Here is a 24,397-nt window from a genome sequence, read left to right as displayed (position 1 = left end):
GTTATATGCTCGTGGGCTCAGTGGTTAACACTGCTGCCTCACAGAGCCAGGGACCTGGGTTCGATTCCACCCCCCAGGCAACTGTCTGTGTGGAGTTTGCACATTATCTCCGTGTCTGCGTGGGTTTCCTCTGGATGCTCCAGTTTCCTCCCACAGTCCAAAAATGTGCAGGTTAGGTGGATTGGCCATGCTAAATTGCCCACAGTGTCCAGTTATGTGCAGGCTAGGTGGATTAGCCATGGGAAACACAGGTTTATAGGGATAGGGTCTCAGTGGGAGGGTTGGTGTGGACTCGAATGGCCAGATTCCACACTGTACAGATTCTATAATTCTAACTGAATTCTGTAATTTCTAACCTCGGACTCATTAAGCTTGTTTACTCGCTTGAAAAGCATGCATGTTCTGGCTTTACCTGATGTGTTTTTTTCCCTGATCAATACGCCAAAGGTGATGGGTAGACGATGGCCTTGTGGTATTATCGTGAGACTATTAATCCAGAAACTCAGCTAATGTTCAGGGGATCTGGGTTCGAATCCCTCCACAGCAGATGGTGGAATTTGAATTCAATAAAGAAAATCTGAAATTAAGAATCTACTGATGATCATGAAAACATTGTGTTGTTGGAAAAACCCATCTGGTTCACTAATGTTCTTCAGGGAAGGAAATCTACCATCCTCGCCTGGTCTGGCCTACATGTGACTCCAGACTCATACAACCTGTTTGTCTTTCATTTGCCCTCTGAAATTACCATTCAGTTGTACCAATCGTGACAAAGTCTCTTCAAGGGTAACTCGGGACAGGCAATAAATGCTGGCCAGCCAGCAATGCCCACATCCCACAAATGAATTTTAAAAAATGCTTGGTTGCCTGACCCGAGGCTGATGTTCCCACTGCCTGTTTTTGCCCTCTGTTAGGCCTCCATTCCTACCTCTGATTGATATTCAGTATTTCCTTCTAGTTAAACATCTGAACATGTACAGAATTCACTCATCCAGGACATGGCCACCTTATTCAATACTTTACAAACTGCCCATCATCCACCTGTCCTCAGCCGAATGATCTTAACACAGTCTTCATCTTAAATTTAAAAAAAACTTACCTTAGTCTTTCTCCACCTTCTGTGGCCCTGTCTTGGTTTCCACTGTACACAGCATCATCGATTTTGTTGCCTAAGGTGATCCAGGGGACATTATTGAAACATATAGGAATTTTAAGAGACTTGACAGGGTAGGCTTAGAGATTTGTTTCCTCTTGTGGGAGGGTCTAGGACCAGAGGACAAAATATCAGAGTACCTCATTTCAGACAGAGATGAGGAGGAATCTCTTCTCTGACAGGGATAGTGAATCTGTCAACTTGGTTTTACCACAGAGGGCTATTGAGGCTGGGTCGTTGAATGTCGTCAAGGCTGAGTGGAACATTTTTAATCAGTAAAGGACTCAAGGGTTAAGGAGAAAAGGCAGCAAAGTGTGGGTTGAGTATCAGACCTGCTTAAGCTCATTGAATGGTGAGCAGACACAGTGGGCCAAATGGACACTCAGTACTCCTCCTCAAAACATGCCTTGTATATATTTTGTCACCTGTGTTCTCTTTCCGTTCATACTTTCAGGCGAGTGTGACTGAGATTATTTTGCCCTCATAAAGGCAGACCTTTATTCAGTGTCTCACCTGCAAGATGACAACCATGAGTGCTGCACTGAAATTGTGATTCAAGTCCTGGAGTGGGTCTTGAACCTTTAGACTCAGTCGATAATGATTGGTGATTTGTGACTCCCGGAGGTCTGAAGTCAACATGATTAGATTAGATTCTCTACAGTGTGGAAACAGGCCCTTTGGCCCAACAAGTCCACACCAACCCTCTGAAGAGTGACCCATTTCCCTCTGACTAATGCACCTAACACTAAGGGCAATTTAGCATGGCCAATTCACCCAACCTGCACATCTTTGGACTGTGGGAGCAAACTGGAGCACCTGGAGGAAACCCACGCAGACACGGGGAGAACATGCAAACTCCACACAGACAGTCGTCCGAGGCTGGAATCGAACCTGGGACCCTAGTGCTGTGGGGCAGCAGTGATAACCACTGAGTCACCATGCTGCCCACAAATGTACACTGCTGCTCTGTCACGAATGCTACTGGGCTCTTTATGGTGATGGTGATCTTTATGCTTTCAACTCGTTCACTGGATGTAGGCACTGCTGGCTTGGCCAGCATTTATTGCCCAATCCGAGTTCTCAATTTTGTATCAATCAAAATGCAAGCTCTTCTTTCTCGAAGCTCTTCTAACCCTCCAGTTAAGGTTTGTCAGAGAGGAAGGTCAAAGTATTGTCTCATTCACAAAGTTTAATGTTTAATATTAAAAGCAAGTTTAGGGTTGGGGACGGTGTCATTGTATCCATCTACGCTGTTGGCACAGTGGCTAGCACTGCTGCCTCACAATGCCAGAGGTTCGATTCCACCCTCAGGTGACTGTGTGGAGTTTGCCCATTCTCCCCATGTCTGTATGGGTTTCCTCCCACAGACAAAAAACGTGTAGGTTAGGGTGGATTGACCGTACTAAATTAACCATAGTGTCCTGGGATGTGCAGGCTGGATGGATTAGCCATGGGAAATGTAGGGCTACAGGGATGGGGTAGGTGGGTTGGGCCTGGGCAGAATCCTGTTCAGAGAGTCAATGTGGACTTGATGGGCCAAATGGCCTGCTTCCACATTGGTGATTTTATGATCATTTAAAAACCTGAATAAGTTTTGTTTTCTCCACAGGATATGCCATTGTTCTGTCCGTGGAGCTGTGAATTGTTAGAGTCTTCTCATCCTCTGTGGAACTATTCCAACAGGTATGGCCTAGAGGAGCCATATTGGCTAATAGAAAATATGCAATCGGCTTTTCTTAAACCAGAATCTTAGGGGATTTTATACCATTATGTATGCCTGTGGTATCTTTATATTAGTAATCCCATTTCCCTTAATATTCAACATTTTTCTCAGAAGTATTGCATTTGTCATGTTTTTAACAGGCCCATGCCCAAATGGGTTTTATATTTCATTGTATGGAAAATCTTCCTCCTTCACTCATTATATTTTGAGTATAAATCCCAGGCCCTATTATTAATTCAGTACCTCTCGATACTTCCATCATTTTGAACACCTCCCTTAGATTCCTGGAAAATTCTCTGCTGCTGTGAAAATGGCCTCGAGTTTTTAAAATCTCCCACAGTGATATTTTCCTCCTGCCCCCCCCCCAGTGAATACAAGGTCTGTAACTTTACCATGACTTCACCGGGTGTGGATTGAAGCACTACATTATATTCAGAGCCGATGTTGAGTAATGTACAGCTTGAGGGAAGAGTGCCGTGATCTGTCTCTTAATAAACCGCGTTCTTCACAATGATATCTGTGGCTAACATATTGTACTGGTGCCAGAAAGTGTTCATTCATGGCTACATTGCTGTGTTCAAATATGAATTAATTCAGTCTCAGTCGATCTCATGTGAGCACAAATATACTTACCAGATCCATCATAAAGTCATAGAGGTGTGCAACACGGAAACAGACCCTTCAGTCCAACTTGTCCATGCTAACCAGATACAGTATTATAAATTAATCTAGTCCCATTTTTCCCAGCATTTGGCCCATATCCCACTAAGCATTTCCTATTCATATGCCCCTTCAGGCACATTTTAAATTTTGGAAATTGTACCAGCCTTCATCACCACCTCGTTCCACATGTGCACCACCCTCTGTGTCAAAAGGTTGCCCTTCGGTCCCTTTTAAATCTTTTCCCTCTCACCTTAAACCTGTGCCCTCTCGTTTTGGACTCCTCTACCCTGGGAAAAAAGACCTTCGCTATTTACCCTATCCATTGCCGCTCATGATTTTATAAGCCTCTATAAAGTCACCCCATAATCTCTGATACTCCAGGGAAAATAGCCCAGCCTATCTCTATGGCTCAAACCCTCCAATTCTGGCAACATGCTTGTAAATCTTTTCTGCACCCTTTCACGTTTCGCAACATCTTTCCTACAGCATGGGAAACCCGATTTGAATGCAGTATTCCAAAAGAGGATTAACCAATGTCCTATACAGCCACAACATGACCTCCCAATTCCTATATTCAATGCACTGACCAATAAAGGCAAGTCTACCAAATGCCTTCTTCACCACCCTGTCTACTTGTGACTCCGCTTTCAAGGAACTGTGAACCTGCACTCCAACATCTCTTTGTTTGGCAACTCTCCCTAGAACCCTAGTATTAAGTGTGTAAGTCCTACCTTGATTTGCCTTACCAAAATGCAACATCTAACATTTATCTAAGTTAAGCTCCATCTGCCACTCCTCAGTCCATTGGCCCATCTGATTAAGGTCTGGATTCTACAAGAAGTCAAGTCAAATGCTAATTAAGGGTGGATTCCCATGATCAGTGCTAAAGAGCAAAGGTCCATTCATTGTCACCTTCCTTGGATTTGCCTAGAGTAAGAGAGGTTGTTTCAAATTGAATGTTAAATGGTAGCACAATTAAAATTGGGAATGTGCACAAGTCCAGAATTGGGAGTCAAGGTTATAAGGGTTTACAGAGGTAGGGAGTGACACGAGATCATGGAGGGATAATACTGGATCAGTTGATAGCGGAGTCCCACTGAAGAGAATGTATGTAGTTTGTTGTCTCTCCAAACTGGTGGTGATAGATTGGGTTGCTGCTTGAAAAAGGGCTGGAGGCACCAGGTGAAAAGCTCTGGGGTCAGACAAGGGGGGGAATTTGCCAAGGTGGGAAAGAAAAGTGTTGCAACTGTGTCTCAGCAGAGACTGCATCATGAGGTAAGGGAGTGGATTCCAAATGAAACTGGTTTGGCCAGGAATATGTAACAATCTCTGGGGGGAGGTGGAAGGTAGAAATGGGAAGGCTTAGGAGTGGTGAGGTTGTGGCTGGTTTGCAGTGAACAGGGTTGCCTGGAACAGTGGAAATCTAAATAATTGATTGCCCCATTCTGACTATCACCAACGCTGCAGTACCTTTGCTGGCCTTTCCACCTCACTTGTAGGATTGCATCATCGGACTTGCTTATTCCTGTCCCTCCAGAGAAATTTACAAAGTGGGGAAACAGCTGTTAGTGAGAATGTAAATGTTTGGTGGCTAATTTAACTGCTGCGAGAGATCTTGTTTAAACAGCTGCTTTGAAATAAGATTGTTGGGCCAAAAGGGACATTTAAATGACTCTTGCATGGGCACATGGATGATAGTATAATGAAGGGTATGTAGGTTAGTTTGATCTTAGAGTAGGATAAAATGTCGGCACAACATCAAGGGCCGAAGGGCCTGTACTGTACTGTTCTATGTTCTAAAGCTGTATAATTCTGCTTGAAGACGTGTGTTGGTCACTTGGACATAGTTAGTTTTGTTGCTAAATAGAATGGGATTAGGTGTTTTGACTATTACTCGATAACTGTGTTGTTTCTTTATTTTAAGATAACAGAATGAAAGCAATCAAAACATGAAGCTCTTCCATTCAGGCACCTTTTCCAAAGCAGTTACTTTTCTCTAAATCAGTAAATACTTGGGCGACTGAAATGAAGGCACTACCCAATATAGATGTAGTTCCTCCATGGTATTTTATTAGCACCCTGAATAAAACATTTGCATCAAGTCCCAGACTGAAAAGCACTGTATAAATAGTGATTTTTATGTATTTATAGCTGCATATGTAATGATGAACCTTGTTTGCAGCCGCAATTGCTTCTTTTTGGCACATCAATTAAAGTGGACTGCAGAATTAAATGCTTTAGAGTTTCTGATTTCTGAAACAGCAACAGAATGCAAACCAAGAGAAATTACCCCGCAAACATTCCCCTGGGTATCTGTTGCACTTTAAAGGACTCGGTTCTCTCTGTTTCAGAAAGCCCACTTAATCAGCAAGAGGGATCTCTGAGGCTTTAAATACGACAAAGCCAGCGTGTGTGAGATGACTAATCATCAGCGGGTCTCCAAACAAAGATGTGAATTAAAGCAGAGCACATAAATCAGTGTGAGACTCTCATTACTGAGCATGGACCGTGCAGTTTGATATGAGCAAAAGAAAATTAAAGTCAGCTACTACATTAGTTGTTTTCCAAGCCAATAAAATATTACTAGGTAAATCCCAAATACCGGGGGTAGAGTTTGAAATTGAGTAGAATGGGTAACAGCATGTTGGCAGCCAATTTACATTCCTTTTATGATCCTTATTTGCATCGAAGACAAAAACTCCCTGGTTGTTACAGGTAAACAATGAACACTCTCCCAGCAGCACCTCTGATTGCACCAATCCAGTACACTCTGCCCGGCATCTGGTTACACTGGCAGCAAAAGAGGAAAAGGCAATGGGCACAGGAAGGAGGGGACGTATGTGATGTTCCGGGAAAATGTCTGATGTGGTTGGTGGCTTAGCTTGCTAGCCTTCAGCTTAGGAGTGCTGTTGAAAGGTTATTGACTGGAAATGTTTACTGCCTGTTCCCCAGCAACTCTTCCAAGTGACCCCTCTGCACAAGTTCCGAGCACAGACAGGACATCAGCCACATGGAGCTTGATAGCATTCCCGCTCACATACGCTTCCAGTAGGAGTGATTGGGGAGGAGGAACTCTGTCTTGTTCCACCCTTCTCAAAACCCCGAGCATGTTTCAATGAAGCACAATGCAAGGTCAAGGAATTCATCTCGTTTCCATGTAGGCATTTTGCAACCTTGAGGCCTTCAATAACATCAGAAACTGACCACTTTGTCTGTTCTCTACTTTCCTCACATTCCACCCACCCCTGCCCCACACACACATGTAGAGGCTTGTCTTGCTTACTTGTTATTTAGTAGGGAGGATCCATTCTTTCCCTTTCTCACCTTAATTTACATCCATTTTATATCTCTACCTTTAAAAACTCCGTTGTCTTTGCTGCCTCTGTCCTTCTCCTGACCCTTTCCATCTGACTCCATCCCCTCTCCTAACCCTTCCTCCTGGTCCTTCCTACCTTCCTCTTTCTGATGCTGAACATTCTGTACTCACTAAAGAGATTTATCTCTGTGGCCCCATCTCAATGAATTTTGCCATGACATGACGTTGAACAGTTCTTCCATCCCCTTCGCTTCAATGCCTATTTGTTTGGACAAGAGCCCTCACCTCCCTGTCCCACACAGCCCTCACCTCCCTCTGGCTTTTTTAACTGCACTTGACCTGTTCATCAAGAACTGTCGAAGTGATATTGGTCACCTCAATTTCTCTGCGCCCTTACTCATTTCAACCTATCTTCCTCTAAACTGACTGCACTCCTTGCTCTCAGATCTAACCCTAACTTTGTGATGAGGCCTGCCAACAAGGATGGTGCTGTTGTCGTGCGAACTAAGATCTACATTGTGGTAACTGAATGCCAGCTTTCAGACACCTCCTCCTATCTCCCCCTGGACCATGACCCAGCCATGAAACACCAGGCTGTTGTGTCCACTGTGGTCACTATCTCATTTCATCTGTCATCTATCCCCCAATAGCCTCCAGGCTCATAGTCCCCCAACCCCGCACAGCTCGCTTCTACCTCCTTCTCAAAATCCACAAACAGGACTGCCCGGGCAGACCCATTGTTTCTGACTGCTCCTGTCCCATAGAACTAATCTCTTCCCTACCTTGACTTTATTTTTCCTTCCCTTGTCCAGTCCCTTCCCATTTACATCTGTGATTCCTCTCTCAATTTACGCCGGTTTCAGAATTTCCAGTTTGCGGTCTCCACCCGCCTCCACGTCACCATGGATGTGCAGTCCCTTCACATGTCCATCCCTCATCAGGATGGTCTGAAAACAATAGACAATAGGTGCAGGAGTAGGCCATTCTGCCCTTCGAGCTTGCACCACCATTCAATATGATCATGGCTGATCATCCTTAATCAGTATCCTGTTCCTGCCTTATCTCCATAATCCTTCATTCCACTATCCAACTCTTTCTTAAATGAATCCAGAGACTGGGCCTCCACTGCCCTCTGGGGCAGAGCATTCCACACAGCCACCACTCTCTGGGTGAAGAAGTTTCTCCTCATCTCTGTCCTAAATGGTCTACCCCGTATTTTTAAGCTGTGTCCTCTGGTTCGGCCTGAACTGTCCCATCCACCACCACCCTCCTCCGTCTGGTCGAGCTTGTCCTAACTTTGAACAATTTCTTCTTTAACACCTCTCAGGTCCAAGGTGTGGCCATGGGCCCCAGTTATTTATGTCTCTTTGTGGGGTATATTGAATTCTGTGTTCCAATCCTACCCAGGACCCCACCCACACTCTTTCTCCAGTCCATCAGTGACATAGTCGGAGCTGTTTCCCTCTCTCGTCCAAAATTGAAAAATTTTATCAATTTCGCTTCCAATTTCCATCCTGCTCTCACCTTCACCTGATCCATCTCTGACTCCTCCCTTCCCTTCCTCAACATCTCTTTTGCCATTTCTGGGGATAGGCTAGCCACCAATATCCACTGCAAACCCACTGACTTCCAAAATTTCTTGGATTATGTATCCTCGCACCCTGCCTCCTATAAAGACTCTGTTCCATTCTCCTAGTTTCTCTATTGTATCTATTCGATGTCGCTGGCTTCCGAAATGTCCACTTTCTTCCTCAACTGAAGATTCTCCAGCACCATGGTTGACAGGGCCATCAGCCATGTCTGACCCATCTCATGCACTTTGCCCCTCATCCCTTCTCTTCCTTTCCACTACAATGGTAGGGTCCCCCTGAACCTCACCTACTCTCCCACCAGCATCCACATCCATAGGATCATTAGTTGTCACTTCCAGCAGGATACCATCACCAGACACATATTCCGCTCCCCTCCCTTGTCAGCCTTCCACAGTGACTGTTTCGTCTGGAACACCTTGGCCCAGTCCTTCTCTATTTCCAACAACTCCCCACACTGCCAAAGCGCCTTCCCATGCAATCGCAGAAGGTGTAACACCTCATTTACCTTCTTCATCCTCACTCTTCAAGGCCCCTGATGCAGCTTCCACGTAATGTAGTAGTTTTCCTGTGCTCCACTCAATCTGGTCTACTTATTCGTTGCTCACAATGTAGTCTGCTCTGCACTGGGCAAACTGGGTGACCACTTTGCAGGGCACTTACATTCTGTCAGCAAAAATGACCCCGAGTTTCCTATTGCCTGCTACTTCAAAGCACCACTGTGCTCTCTGGCCAACATCTCTGGCTCGAGCATGCTGCAAGTGCTCCAGCGTCAGCTGAAAGAACTGTAACTCATTTTCCTTTTGGAGATCCTGAAGCCTTCAGGACTCAACATCAAGTTCAATCATGTTAGGGCCTTAGCACCTTCTCCTATGTCCTTACCCAACCCCGACACGCCAGGCCTTGTCATCACATGGGTTGCTGTGATGTGCTGTGACCACAACCAACCCATTGTTGGTCTCCATTAGCAGCTATTGCTTCTCCAAGGCTGACCTTTACCCATTCCTTTGTCTAGGAGAAAGTGAGGACTGCAGATGCTGGAGATCAGAGCTGAAAATGTGTTGCTGGAAAAGCGCAGCAGGTCAGGCAGCATCCAAGGAACAGGAGAATCGACGTTTCGGGCATAAGCCCTTCTTCCTTTGTCTACTCAACTGTCTCTCTCTGTCTATCTCTGGGTTCCATCTCTACTGTTCCTTTACTCCCCTCTCCCACCTTCAGCACACGTATCAATTTTTCCCTTGCTACAATCAGTTCTGAACCCAAAATGTTAATTCTGCTTTCTCTCCACACCTGCTCCCAGTTCCGCTGAACTTTTCCAGCAAGCTGTGTTTTTGATTTCCAAATCCGCAGTTATTGGTGTTCTTTTTCTCTTTAGTATATTAGTTTAGTCTCCTTAGTTCAATAGATATTGAACTACTTTTTATAACTCGAGCTGTCTTACTGTTTCAGTGGATTTTGGTTGTGGATAGTATTCTGCTGAGAGATTTTGGAAATAGTTTTGTTTGACAATATGCAGGATATATTTGATATATTTGTCTGGGTAAAGTATCTCATTAAACACAAGAGCATTATTGGTTATCTGCCCATTGCCATTTCTATACAAACAGCACTTGTCTCATCAAGTTCAGAGTTCTGATAAAAACTGTCTGAATTTGCCTGTTAGCAATACTGCTTTGTCAGGTTCACTTTCCACAAGAATGTTTATAGAGTCATTCAGCACAGAAATAGACCCTTCAATCCAACTCATCCATACTGACCACATTTCCCAAATGAAACTAGTCTCATTTGCCTGTGTCTGACCCATATCCCTCTAAACCTGTCCAAATGTATACTGTCATATAGCACCTTTCAGTCCAACTTGTCTCTGCCAATCAATTAATCATATTGATAAAATTAATAGATTTTCTGCATTCCAGGACCTTGACTTGATCTGAGGAGTTGAGTCTTACTCTGGGTCGAGGCAGCATCCAGGGAACAGGAGATTCGACGTTTCGGGCACAGGCCCTTCTTCAGGAATTCCTGAAGAAGGGCCTGTGCCCGAAACGTCGAATCTCCTGTTCCCTGGATGCTGCCTGACCTGCTGTGCTGTTCCAGCAATAAAGTTTCAACTTTGATCTCCAGCATCTGCAGACTCACTTTCTCCTCTTACTCTGGGTCAATAACATCCCTAGACCCTCCATGGTACATGTACTGTGTGTATTCTGAGTGGCTGTTCTGTGTAGTACATGTTTTAATATGCTCACGGTTTCTGTTTAAGACACTTAATTTAGGCTGACAGTTTAGTAGGGTGAAAATGTATAATTATTATAATTGAGTTCAATCGTGGGAGGAAATTAGTCAACTTTTCCATTTTAGATAACCATTTAAGTAGTTTAAAACAATGTACCAGCGGAGGAGTGTTGTAATTGAGTTTACACGTTAAACACTGTTCTGATTAAAGAACAAAGAACAGTACAGCACAGGAACAGGCCCTTTGGCCCACCAAGACTGCACTGACACATGACGCCTTTTTAAACTAAAAGCTTGTTGCATCTATATGGTCCATGTTCCTCTATTCTTTGCCTATTTATTTATCTGACAAGATGCCTCTTAAATGTTGCTATTGTATCTGCCTCCATTATCTCCTCTGACAATTCATCCAGACACTTACCATCCTCTGTGCAAAAAAGCTTGTCTCTGGCATCTTTAAACTTATCCCCTTTTCTCTTAAACCTATGTCCCTTAATAATTAACACTTCTACTCTGGGAAAATATTCCAGCTATCTATGCCTCTCATCATTTTGTAAACTTCTGTCCATTCGCCTCTCATCATTTGTTATTTAAGTGAAAACAAACCGTGTTTGTCCAAAATCTCCTCATAGTGAACACCCCACAAACCAGGCAACATCCTGGTAAACCATTTCTGGTAGCGTGATGACCAGAACTGTACACAATATTCCAAATGTAGTCTCACGAAAGTTCTATACAGCTGCAATATAACTGGTCAATTTTTATACTCTGTGCACTGTCTGATGAAGGCAAGCATAACATACGCCTTCTTAGAGTCATATAGCACAGAAGGCAGATACAAGTACAACATTTAAAAGGCATCTGGATGAATATGTGAGTCGGAAGGAACTGGAGGGATATCGAATTGAGAGTGTGGTGCTGGAAAAGCACAGCAGGTCAGGCAGCATCCCAGGAGCAGGAGAATCAACGTTTTGGGCAAGAGCCTTTCATCAGGAATGAGGCTTGTGAGCTGAGGGGGGTGGAGAAAATAAATGAGAGGGGGATGAAGCTGGGGGCAGGTAGCTGAGAGTCCAGTAGGGGGATATAAGCCAAATGCTGGCAAGTGGGACTGGGTCAGGTTGGGATGCCTGGTCAAAAGGTCTGTTTCCATGACTGTCTTATCCACTTGTGTTGCTACGTTCAGGAAACTGTAGATTTACAGATGCTGCTAAGGGTTCTGTCATTTACTGTAGGAGGATTGGAGGGAGGGGTGTGACGTGGAACTGGGGTGCGGGGGAGGGGAATGCAACCATTCCATTAAGTAAAAAGCCATTAAGGTGGGCAATGCCGCAGCCAGTTTGTGCTCAGCAGCATTCTCTATACAATAGGGAAATAATGAATCTGTTCAAAGTGATGTTGACTGAAGGATAAATATCAACTGGGACACTCCCTGGCATCTTCTCGGTAGTGATGTAGGATAGCCTGAGAAGACGATAGTGCCTCAGTTGAATGTCTCATCTAAAAGACAGTATCCAGTTTTGCCCTCACTCACTACTCTGCCGGAATGTCAGTCCAGATTACGTTGCGTTCTCTGGATTGGAAGATGAAACCACAACCTTTCAACTCAGGGCCACTTGCCAGAGAGAGGTGTGTGTTAAACTGGAAGAGAGCTACCCTTCTATCTTGCTGCGCAGTCTCTGATTCTTTCCTGTTCTCACTCATGTTCATCTGTGATTCCAAAGACACCAAGTGGCCTTTTTGTGCCTCACTGAGTGTAAGTAGGTTGCTCACCAATGGAGGTCATCACATCCATCCTCACTTGATATCCAGGTGAATGCATCTTGTAGGCATCAAAACCAGAGAGTAAAAATCTGCAGTTAGGGAGTAGGGGAACTGAGGTGTGGAATCAGAAGGGGCTGGGGAGATATGGAATTTAGGGGGGGTTGCAGTGATATGACTGGGGATGCCTCTGGTTGATGTAGAACCAGTGATGCTGTCAAAGCAAAACAAAACAAAAATTTGAAAGGGAGACACCATTTAAAAAAAAAGTGTGAATTATGCAGGAGCCTGCACCCGGCGGTGTAACAGTATCCGACTCTGCACACTGCAGAACACATATCAAATAGAGTAGCAGTCACTGCAAGGTGCAGTGCGTCAATATAAGAAAACTGAAGCTCAGAGGGGTGAACCGGAATTCTAATCATCAGGATGTACATTGCACAACACTGACAGGTCAAAAGAAATGAAAACATCTAAATGAGGAGAATGAGCTCAAGAACACTGAAATTTCTGAACATAATGACAGGTCTTTTGTGTCTTGTCCTGTCTTCATGGTGCCTTTGATGCTCTCAACACACACATGTTCATACCTGGGCCTTTTCAGGTGAAATAGGAGTGGGAATAGAAATGTTCCTTTGCCAGGACACTTCTGAAGCCAAAGGTAGTATCCCTGTCTGCCACAGTGCAGTGATAACTAACAGGACATTGCAAGGGCATAATATTTTTGTAACACACCCAGGATATGGCATTTACTGAGGAGATCTTGGTTTATACAGTCATACAGCATGGAAACAGACCCTTTGATCTAACCAGTCTATGCCAACATAATCCCAAATTAAACTAGTCCCACCTGTCTGCACTTGGCCCATATTCCTCCAAACATTTCCTATTCATGTCCTTATCCAAATGTCTTTTAAACGTTGTAACTGTGCCTGCATCCACCACTTTCTTTGGCAGTTTATTCCATATGAGTGACATGCTAAGTTTGGTCTCAGAACTCTCTGGTTAGACTGGGTTCAGCTGTCTATCAGCTAAACTAAACAGTTGTGCATTTACTTAGGAGATAGGATTGGCCTAGCCATAGTGAGTAACCTGGATCATCTTCTCGAGGTAGCTCACTGGTAGAGTGGATTTATCACTCACTATCAGAGTGCTGCAGTTTGACTCCCCTCATTGATATGAGGGGAGAGGGCTGGCAAAGGCTCTAAAACATAGAAAACAGGTGCAGGTGTAGTCCATTCAGCCCTTCGGGTCTGCACCACCATCCGCGATGATCGCGGCTGATCGTGCAATTTCAGTATCCCACTCCCACTGTCTCTCCGCACCCGGTGATCTCTTTATCCACAAGGGCCATGTCAAGCTCCCTCTTGAATATATCGAAAGAACCGGCCCCAACAGCTTCCTGTGGGAGAGAGTTCCACAGGTTCACAGCTCTCTGAGTGAAGAAATTCCTCCTTATCTCAGTCCTGAACGGCTTACCCTTTATTATCTGACTGTGACTCCTAGTTCTGCGTCTAGCCTGTCCAGTTCCATCAGGATATGTTTCTATGAGATCAACCCTCATTCTTCGAAATTCCAGTGAATACAAGCCCAGTTGATCCAGTCTTCTTTCATGTCAGTCATGCTGTCCCAGGAATCAGTCTGGTGAACCTTCGCCTGCTCTCTCAATAGCAAGAATGTCCTTCCTCAGACGAGGAGACCAAAACTGCACACAGTACTCAAGGTGTGACCTCACTAAGGTCCTGTATAACTGCAGCAGGAAGGGCATGTCACCTCTCGCTGCAAGGACTGGCAGCCTTGCAGGGAACTGGAGAGGATCCCCGAATAGCTGAACAAAACCTTGGGGGGGACATTGTTCCCTGATGCATTCCCCTTGGCAATCCTTGAAACAACCACGCTGCACTCTCCAACTAGACAGCACCCTATTTCTCAGACAATATTAAACAGTTGTTCCCTCTGAAATGCAGGTAATCTTGCATCTACCTTGACAAGTGAAACTTTTGATGGATGTCAAGTTCGTGAAATTAATGTCGCTTCATCATTCGCATTGGGATCCCCAAGGATATGCTGCATGTGGCTGCCTGGATGAGATGGCGCAATGTTCATCATTCTCTGTCAGGCTGTGGGAAGCTAATGCAAAGTCTCTTGTCAATCTAGGCAGCCAGTCTTCTACTAGATGCAATACTAGAGCTACCTGCTGGACATTAAATGGGAGACCTGTTGTAGTACTTGGCTTCTTTCGTGGTAAACATCTTCATTTACTCAGCGCTGCCTTCTTTAGTTCATGTTTGTTCCTGAGACCCTGAAGCAAACTGCCAACGCAGCTCACTTATCGTTTTAATATGGGCTCCTTAAATCCCACTTGCCCAGCCTTTTCTTTCTAAAGCTATCCTCTTCCTGAGTTTTAAACTACCCAGGATGACTCCTGCTCAAACTGATAAAGTACACTTTAGAGGTTGTAAGGCGGAGGCACTGAACTAGCTACTGACGACCTCTTGTAGGCTTGGGAGGCCTTTGGTGTTGTTTAACAGCCTGAATGGGTGTGGCCAGCTCTCTCAAATCCAGATTTCTGGCTTTCAGTTTTTTCAGTAACATCAGAAGATATTGGGGTCTCAACAGAGTTGGAAGTTTCAGTGAATGTCTCCTGGCTGCTACTATCTCTGAATCTTTTCTTGATGATTTTTTCCTCATGGATTGGAGAACTGCATGTGAGAATCTGAGTCTGAATTTTCCTTTTTGCCAAGGGGTGTGTTTAGGGAATATTGGATTAGTCCATTAATAATAGTTATTGTATATGATATTCTCTATCTATTTAAATTCTTTTAAGTTATTCTAAATTCCACTTTTTTTTGGTTGTATTTTAACTACAGTATTTACATAAATCGTGTTTTGTTTAATGTCGAGTAGCCACATTGCATCTGGAACAGGCACTTCACATTTACCTTTAAAATCAGAAAAAATTAGGATGTGTTCTACCTTCTTAAATATTTTTGACGGGGTCCGGTCAAGTCCATAACGCAAAGGACACCTTGTTACTAGGCAACAGCTCAAATTTTTTTCTCTCTTCTATTATTTGTTTTCTAAATCACTGAACTATTCACCTCAAGGGTTTTTTTTAGGAAGCCTGTCTAAGTGCATTTATACAACTCTCTAGATAACACTTTACCATTCATAGATTTAAGTGCATTTTTGGATTCTATGTCTCCTCTTCTTGACACACACACAACACAAAAAGGCAAATCAAACTTAAAGCTGTGCAGGTTTTGTCCATATTGGAACCCAAATTTCCAAATAATAAATTGTGAGCCTTCATCTCGTTGGCGACTCATCATCTCGGCTCGCAAACCGCCACTGCAGGAGTATCTCAGAACAACGTCCCAGGTGTTACTAACTTTACCTCCTTCATCTTGTGGAGCTGCTCTCTGATTAAAGTTAGGCTTCATTTTCAATTTAGAAACACCTCCCAAACCCACAGACTCCACTGCTTATAAATAAAAGTGTAGCAGGTACTTGAGAACGCTATCACCTCCAAATTCACCCAATAATCTTCACTTGAACATGTACCTGTCTTCCTGATCCAAAATCTTAAACTCCATCCCTAACAGTAGTCTGAAAGCACCCCTCATAGCATTGGGCAGAGGGCAGTTTAAGAAGGTGGTACACCACCAGGGATGGGTAATTAACGCTGGCCTTACCTATACTGCGCACATCTGAAGAATAAAGGGCAACAGATATGCAGGAAGACCGTCACCTTCAAGATCTCCACCCCCGCCCCCCCCCCCCCCAGGCCACTCACCGTCCTGACTTGGAAACGTATCACCGTTCCCTCACCGTTGCTGGGTCAAAATCCTGGAATTCTCTCCCTAAGGCCATTGTGGGTCAACCCACAGCAGGTGGACTGCAGCAGTTCAAGGAGACAGCTAAGCACCACTTTCTCAAGGACCACTAGGGACGGGCAGTAAATGCTGGCCCAGCCAGTGACGCCCACATCCCACAAATAAAAAATACTAACAATTGATGTTAAGCTAAATTGCCAGGGCTTGAGTGAGTTCAGAGCAGTTAAGCAGTTCAGACAAGGTTTACCACAATAATACCTGGAATGAAGGATTAACTTATTAGGAAAGGCTCTACAGGCAAGACCTGTATCTTGCAGAGTTTAAGAGTCAGAGTTCCTGAGGAGGTTTGACCAGGTGGATGTGGAGAAGATATTACCTTTTGTGGAAGAATCTTGAATTAGGGGATCCCAAGCCCAATGGCCTGGGATCACTTTCTATAAGGTTTCTGACTGCTGTCCAGTTTTGTAACTTCTTGAAGTGCATCATCACTCAGAATATTTTGTGCAGAGGTCAAAATTAATTGAAGCAATATTGTTGTGAAAAGACTCCGAAACAACCTGGAGGTTTTAAGATAAATAACTTCCCCTTGTTTGTTTTTTGAAACACTTCAAAGTTTGGGAGAAGATTTGTAGCTCGGGTGCTCGTTGTGGTTCTGTTCGCCGAGCTGGGAATTTGTGTTGCAGATGTTTCGTCCCCTGTCTAGGTGACATCCTCAGTGCTTGGGAGCCTCCTGTGAAGTGCTTCTGTGATCTTTCCTCCGGCATTTGTAGTGGTTTGAATCTGCCGCTTCCGGTTGTCAGTTCCAGCTATCCGTTGCAGTGGTCGGTATATTGGGTCCAGGTCGATGTGCTTATTGATTGAATCTGTGGATGAGTGCCATGCCTCTAGGAATTCCCTGGCTGTTCTCTGTTTGGCTTGTCCTATAATAGTAGTGTTGTCCCAGTTGAATTCATGTTGCTTGTCATCTGCGTGTGTGGCTACTAAGGATAGCTGGTCGTGTCGTTTCGTGGCTAGTTGGTGTTCATGGATGCGGACCGTTAGCTGTCTTCCTGTTTGTCCTATGTAGTGCTTTGTGCAGTCCTTGCATGGGATTTTGTACACTACATTGGTTTTGCTCATGCTGGGTATCGGGTCCTTCGTTCTGGTGAGTTGTTGTCTGAGAATGGCTGTTGGTTTGTGTGCTGTTATGAGTCCTAGTGGTCGCAGTAGTCTGGCTGTCAGTTCGGAAATGCTCTTGATGTATGGTAGTGTGGCTAGTCCTTTGGGTTGTGGCGTGTCCTCGTTCTGTTGTCTTTCCCTTAGGCATCTGTTGATGAAATTGCACGGGCATCTGTTTTTGGTGAATACATTGTATAGGTGTTCTTCTTCCTCTTTTTGCAGTTCTGGTGTGCTGCAGTGTGTTGTGGCCCTTTTGAACAGTGTCTTGATGCAACTTCTTTTGTGTGTGTTGGGGTGGTTGCTTTCGTAGTTCAGGACTTGGTCTGTGTGTGTGGCTTTCCTGTATACCTTTGTGGTGAATTCTCCGTTCTCTGTACCATCACGTCTAGGAATGGGAGTTGGTTGTCCTTTTCTTCCTCTCTAGTGAATCGGATTCCTGTGAGTGTGGCGTTGATGATCTGGTCTGTGTTCTCTATTTCTGTGTTTTTAATGATTACAAAGGTGTCATCCACATATCTGACCCAGAGTTTGGGTTGAATTTGCAGTAAGACTGTTTGTTCTAAACACTTCATTACTGTTGTTGTAATGTCTAATCAGATATCAAACATTGATTTTTTTTCCAACTTAGCTTTCATTGTTGCCTGTACAAAAAAATGTTGACAAGATTATAGTCTGAATCTCTACATAATCCACCCTCATTGATTAACACGCTGTGTAAACCACTTTTTCTTTCATTATTTGTTCTCTCTTCAAGGTGAAATAAATCAAGTGTCTGAAAAAGGAACAGTTTACATCTTGACACCTAAAGTCAGCAGCAGGCATTCTGAGGTAAGGTACTGAGTAAAGTTCTCTCAACACTGCCTCCTCAAACACTCTCAGGATAGGGGACAGCATGAGGTTAGATACAGAGTAACGCTCTCTCTACAATGTCCCCCTCAAACACTCCCAGGACAGGGACAGCACAGAGTTAGATACAGAGTTCTGCACCACAAATATGCATTTTCAGTCAGAAAGAAGCATCTCTCATCTATCCTAACCTATACATCCCTGGACATTATGGGACAATTTCGTGTGAATGTCAGTTGCTTTTATGTGAATGTAGGTCAGATGTAAACTAGCAAACCTGCTGAATGACCCTTAGAACTCAAAGGCAGAAATAGACTGAGAAGTGGCAGATGGAGTTTAATTCAGATAAATGTGATAAATGCAAGGTGCTGCATTTTGGGAAAGCAAATCTTAGCAGGACTTATACACTTAATGGTAATGACCTAGGGAGTGTTGCTGAACAAAGAGACCTTGGAGTGCAGGTTCATAGCTCCTTGAAAGTGGAGTTGCAGGTAGATAGGATAGTGAAGAAGGCGTTTGGTATGCTTTCCTTTATTGGTCAGAGTATTGAGTACAGGAGTTGGGAGGTCATGTTGCAGCTGTACAAGACATTGGTTAGGCCACTGTTGGAATATTGCATGCAATTCTGGTCTCCTTCCTATCGGAAAGATGTTGTGAAACTTGAAAGGGTTCGGAAAAGATTTACAAGGATGTTGCCAGGGTTGGAGGATTTGAGCTACAGGGAGAGGCTGAACAGGCTGGGGCTGTTTTCCCTGGAGCATCGGAGGCTGAGGGGTGACCTTATAGAGGTTTACAAAATTATGAGGGGCATGGATAGGATAAATAGGCAAAGTCTTTTCCCTGGGGTCAGGGAGTCCAGAACTAGAGGGCATAGGTTTAGGGTGAGAGGGGAAAGATATAAAAGGGACCGAAGGGGCAACTTTTTCTCACAGAGGATGGTACGTGTATGGAATGAGCTGCCAGAGGATGTGGTGGAGGCTGGTACAATTGTATCATTTAAGAGGCATTTGGATGGGTATATGAATAGGAAGGGTTTGGAGGGATATGGGCTGGGTGCTGGCAGGTGGAACTAGATTGGGTTGGGGTATCTGGTCGGCATGGACGGGTTGGACCGAAGGGTCTGTTTCCATGCTGTACATCTCTATGACTCTATGACTGAAATGTACTGGAAAGGAGGAGTAATGAGTGGAAAAGGGGGAGTAATGCAGGAATAAAACACTGCCTTTTCACCTCCAGACCCAAGTGCATCTCTAACTCCTACTGATAGGATAAATATATCCCTTCCTTTGGATGCTCCCAAGATTGCTAATGATTGACAATTGAGGGTATCATCCACTCGATAAATCCAGTCAGTGATTGGATCTTTATACATTCACCATGAATGAATAGTAATTTCTTTAAAAGTAATAGTAATTAGCACGCATGGTGACTAAGTGGTTAGCACTGCTGCCTCACAGCACTAGTGACCTAGTTTCTATTTCTACCCTCAGGCGACTGTCTGTGTGGAGTTTGCACATTCTCCCAGTGTCTGCATAGGATTTCCTCCAGGTGCTCCAGTTTCCTCCCACAGTCCAAAGATGTGCAGGTTAGGGTGGATTGGCCATGCTGAATTGTCCCGTAGTGTCCAGGGATGTGCAGGTTAGGGTGGATTGGCCATGCTGAATTGTCCCGTAGTGTCCAGGGATGTGCAGGTTAGTGTGGATTGGCCATGCTAAATTGCTTCATAGTGCCTAGGGATGTGCAGGTTAGAGTGGATTGGCCGTGCTAAATTGCCCATAGTGTCCAGGGATGTGTAGGTTAGGGTGGATTGGCTGTACTAAATTGTCCCATAGTGTCCAGGGATGTGTGGGTTAGGATGGATTGGCTGTGCTAAATTGCCCCATAGTGTCCAGGGATGTGTGGGTTAGGATGGATTACTGAGGAGTAGGAAAATCGATGTTTCTGCAAAAGCCCTTCATCAGGAATGATGAAGGACTTTTGCCCGAAACGTCAATTTTCCTGCTCCTCGGATGCTGCCTGACCTGCTGTGCTTTTCCAGCACCACTCTAATCTTGACTCTAATCTCCAGCATCTGCAGTACCCACCTCCGCCATGCTCAATTACCCTGTAGTGTCCGGGAATGTGTAGGTTAGGGTGGATTGGCATGAGAAATATAGGGTGGATCTGGGTGGGATGCTCTTCAGAGGGTCTTTGCAGACTTGATGGGCTGAGTGGTTTGCTTCCACACTGTAGGGATTCTGTGATTCTTGCAGGCTTGGTAAACTAAGAGGAACCATATTTTTCTGTGCTGTTTGGTAAGATGATGCTTCTAAAATATTTGTGAACATTGGCAACATTTCTGCTCATTAATTTCCCACCAAACTCACTTTTCTCACCAGAAAACTTCAACAAAGGAGCCCATCTAATTAAATTTGTCATGTTGCTTGCTTATCAGAAATTTAAGCATAAAGAGGAGGCTATTTGGTCCACAGTATCCAAACCTGGTGGGAAAATTATCCTCGTAAAACTAGATTCTAGCTGTTGGTCCTATAGTCTTGTACCTAACAGCACTCAAGATACATCGTGGGATCATTATGGTGTACTAAATCCCTGTTAGTACTGCAAAGAACAGTCCAGTCAGGTCAATTGCCTGCGTCCTTCCTCCATATACCATCACCCCTGCAAACGAAGTTAAAAATCACACAACACCAGGTTATAGTACAACAGGTTTAATTGGAAGCACTAGCTTTCGGAGTGCCGCTCTAGAACTTATCCATACGTCTCTTGCTTAAAACCTTAAACTGGTGTCCTCTGTCCTTGTACCTTCAGCTATCAGAGCTATAGAGATGTCCAGCATGGAAACAGACCCTTCGGTCCAACCCGTCCATGCCGACCAGATATCACAACCCAGTCTAGTCCCACCTGCTAGCACCCGGCCCATATCCTTCCAAACCCTTCCTATTCGTATACCCATCCAAATGCCTCTTAAATGTTGCAATTGTACCAGCCTTCACCACATTCTCTGGCAACTCATTCCATACTCGTACCACCCTCTGTGTGAAAAAGTTGCCCCTTAGATCTCTTTTATATCTTTCCCCTCTCACCCTAAACCTATGCCCTCTAGTTCTGGACTTCCCGACTCCAGGGAAAAGACTTGGTCTATTTATCCTATCCATGCCCCTCATAATTTTGTAAACCTCTATGAGGTCACCCCTCAGCCTCCGATGCTCCAGGGAAAACAGCTCCAGCCTGTTCAGCCTCTCCCTGTAGCTCAAACCCTCCAACCCTGGCAACATCCTTGTAAATCTTTTTTGAACACTTTCAAGTTTCACAACATCTTTCTGATAGGAAGGAGACCAGAATTGCACGCAATATTCCAACAGTGGCCTAACCAATGTCTTGTACAGCCGCAAAATGACCTCCCAACTCCTGTACTCAATACTCTGACCAAATCAAAGAAAGCATACCAAACGCCTTCTTCACTATCCTATCTACCTGCGACTCCACTTTCAAGGAGCTATGAAACTGCACTCCAAGGTCTCTTTGTTCAGCAACACTCCCTTGGACCTTACATTAAGTGTATAAGTCCTGCTAAGATTTGCTTTCCCAAAATGCAGCACCTCGCATTTATCTGAATTAAACTCTATCTACCACTACTCAGCCCATTGGCCCATCTGGTCAAGATCCTGTTGTAATCTGAGGTAACCCTCTTCGCTGTCCAGTACACCTCCAATTTTGGTGTCATCTGCAAACTTACTAACTGTACCTCTTATCTCGCATCCAAATCATTTATGTAAATGACAAAAAGTAGAGGACCCAGCACCGATCCTTGTGGCACTCCACTGGTCACAGGCCTCCAGTCTGAAAAACAACCCTCCATCACCACCCTCTGTCTTCTTTGAGCCTGGTCTGTATCCAAATGGCTAGTTCTCCCTGTATTCCATGAGATCTAACCTTGCTGATCAGTCTCCCATGGGGAACCTTGTCGAGCGCCTTACTGAAGTCCATCAGAAACAGAATTTCTTTGTCCACCTAACCATGGTTCCCATAATCCTGTAGACCTCTGTCAAATCTCCCCTCGATCTCTATTTCTCACAAATATTTATTAAAATACAATGAGTAAGTGCAACTTTTTTCAGAAAATTAGCTTCAGAATTCTCCTGCTTTCTGAATAGAAAAGATTCTCAACTCCCTTCTACAGTAGCTGTCAGCCTGGTCTCTCATTGGCTCCCAGCAGGTCCTGGCCTGGTTTCTCATTGGCTGCTGGTGGCTCCCAGCCTGGTCTCTCATTGGCTCCTGGTGGCTCCCAGCCTGGTCTCTCATTGGCTCGTGGCAGGTCCTAGCCTGGTCTCTCGGCGTCTCGTGGCAGGTTCTAGGCTCATGGCGGGTCCTGGGCCTGATCTTCCGGCGTTTTATGGTGGATCCTGGCCGGGTCTCTCAGCGTCTTGTGGTGGGTCCTGGGCCTGGTCTCTCAGCGTCTCGTGGTGAGTCCCGGGCCTGGTCTCTCGCCGTTTTGTGGTGAGTCCTGGGCCTGGTCTCTCAGCATCTCGTGGTGAGTCCTGAGCCTGGTCTCTTGGCGTTTCATGGTGGATCCTGGACCTAGTCTCTCAGCATCTTGTGGTGGGTCCTGGGCCTGGTGTCTCGGCGTCTCATGGTGAGTCCTGCGCCTGGTTTCTCAGCGTCTCGTGGTGGGTCCTGGGCCTGGTCTCTCGTGGTGAGTCCTGGGCCTGGTGTCTCGGCGTCTCGTGGTGAGTCCCAGGCCTGGTGTCTCGGCGTCTCATGGTGAGTCCCGGGCCTGGTGTCTCGGCGTCTCATGGTGAGTCCCGGGCCTGGTGTCTCGGCGTCTCATGGTGAGTCCTGGGCCTGGTCTCTCGGCGTCTCATGGTGAGTCCTGCGCCTGGTTTCTCAGCGTCTCGTGGTGGGTCCTGGGCCTGGTCTCTCGTGGTGAGTCCTGGGCCTGGTGTCTCGGCGTCTCGTGGTGAGTCCCAGGCCTGGTGTCTCGGCGTCTCATGGTGAGTCCCGGGCCTGGTGTCTCGGCGTCTCATGGTGAGTCCCGGGCCTGGTGTCTCGGCGTCTCATGGTGAGTCCTGGGCCTGGTCTCTCGGTGTCTTGTGGTGAGTCCTGGGCCTGGTCTCAGCGTCTCGTGGTGAGTCCTGGGCCTGGTCTTTCGGCGTTTTGTGGTGGGTCCTGTGCCTGGTCTCTCAGCGTCTCGTGGTGAGTGCCGGGCCTGGTCTCTCAGCGTCTCGTGGTGCATCCCAGTCCTGGTTTCTCGGCATCTCGTGATGAGTCCTGGGCCTGGTCTCTCGGCGTCTCGTGGGGAGTCCTGGTCCTGGTGTCTCGGTGTCACGTGGTTCGTCCCGGTCCTGGTCTCTCAGCGTCTCGTGGCGAGTCCTGGGCCTGGTCTCTTGGTGATATGTCAGTCAGTTTCTTCGCAGCTTGAGGTGGTCTCTCGGGTCGGCGTGTGAGTGGATCCTGCCTGGGCCTGTTCCCGAGGCACCAGGGAAGCTCAGAGAGGTGGCAGTTTCAGCATCAGCAATGGTATCTGTAGCAGTGGCTGCAAGAACAGACAGCAGAGCAAGATAAGCAGAGGACTGAACTTTTAGCTTATTCCTTCATTTTCCTAGTTCAAACAATGAAAGACTTGAATATAACCTGTAACATTTTTCTTTATTTTTCCACTATTCAATGAAGTAATACTTAACTTTTTAAACTCTCATTTCTCTTACTACTTTGTAACTAAGCTTTTTTTGTACCTAGACACTTTGGAACCTGAAATGGCGATGTGTGGCAAAATTATACACTTTTCATTGTACTACTATACTTGAGTATACGTGACAATAAAAAGCTAAAATTTGTCACTCTAAATCTATGCCCTCCTCAGTTGCTGACCTCTCTGTGAAGACAAAACGTCATCCCTCAGAATTTAATACACCTCAATGAAATCTCCTCTGGGCAGTTTAAATCTGAGCTAGCGTATGGTTAAACAGAGGTATTAAGGGATATGGGCCAAAGGCAGGTATATGGAGTAAAGCACAGATCAGCCATGTTAAACGGCAGAACAGACTCAAGGGGCTGAATGGCCTACTCCTGTTCCTAACATTAATCTTTATCACCATGAGCTCAATCTTCTTTGCAGCAACCCATCCT

The 24,397-nt window shown here is 45.3% G+C and overlaps 1 protein-coding gene across 8 annotated transcripts in view; it reads left to right on the top strand.

Moving 5' to 3' along the window:
• Positions 1-24,397, top strand: part of LOC122543855 (RNA-binding protein 4B-like) — a 103,755-nt gene that overhangs the window by 38,403 nt on the left and 40,955 nt on the right. For 4 of the 8 annotated variants that reach the window (XR_015754630.1, XR_015754628.1, XR_015754629.1 and 1 more), the window contains exons 3-4: positions 18,180-18,253; positions 22,485-22,734. Coding sequence is in view for 1 of the 8 variants with exons in the window: in XM_087983762.1 (XP_087839888.1) it covers positions 18,180-18,253; positions 22,485-22,734 (324 nt within the window). In the remaining 7 variants the exon portion in view is untranslated. Of the gene's footprint in view, positions 1-2,762; positions 2,837-18,179; positions 18,254-22,484; positions 22,735-24,397 lie in introns of those variants that run through there. The other 4 variants (XR_015754626.1, XR_015754624.1, XR_015754627.1 and 1 more) reach the window with 3 other exon arrangements.

This window comes from Chiloscyllium plagiosum, unplaced genomic scaffold (assembly GCF_037043375.1).
Source record: "Chiloscyllium plagiosum isolate Xiang-an unplaced genomic scaffold, Cpla_swu_hap1 HiC_scaffold_46, whole genome shotgun sequence".
NCBI classification, from domain to species: Eukaryota; Metazoa; Chordata; class Chondrichthyes; order Orectolobiformes; family Hemiscylliidae; genus Chiloscyllium; species Chiloscyllium plagiosum.
This window is presented reverse-complemented; position numbering and strand designations above follow the sequence as displayed.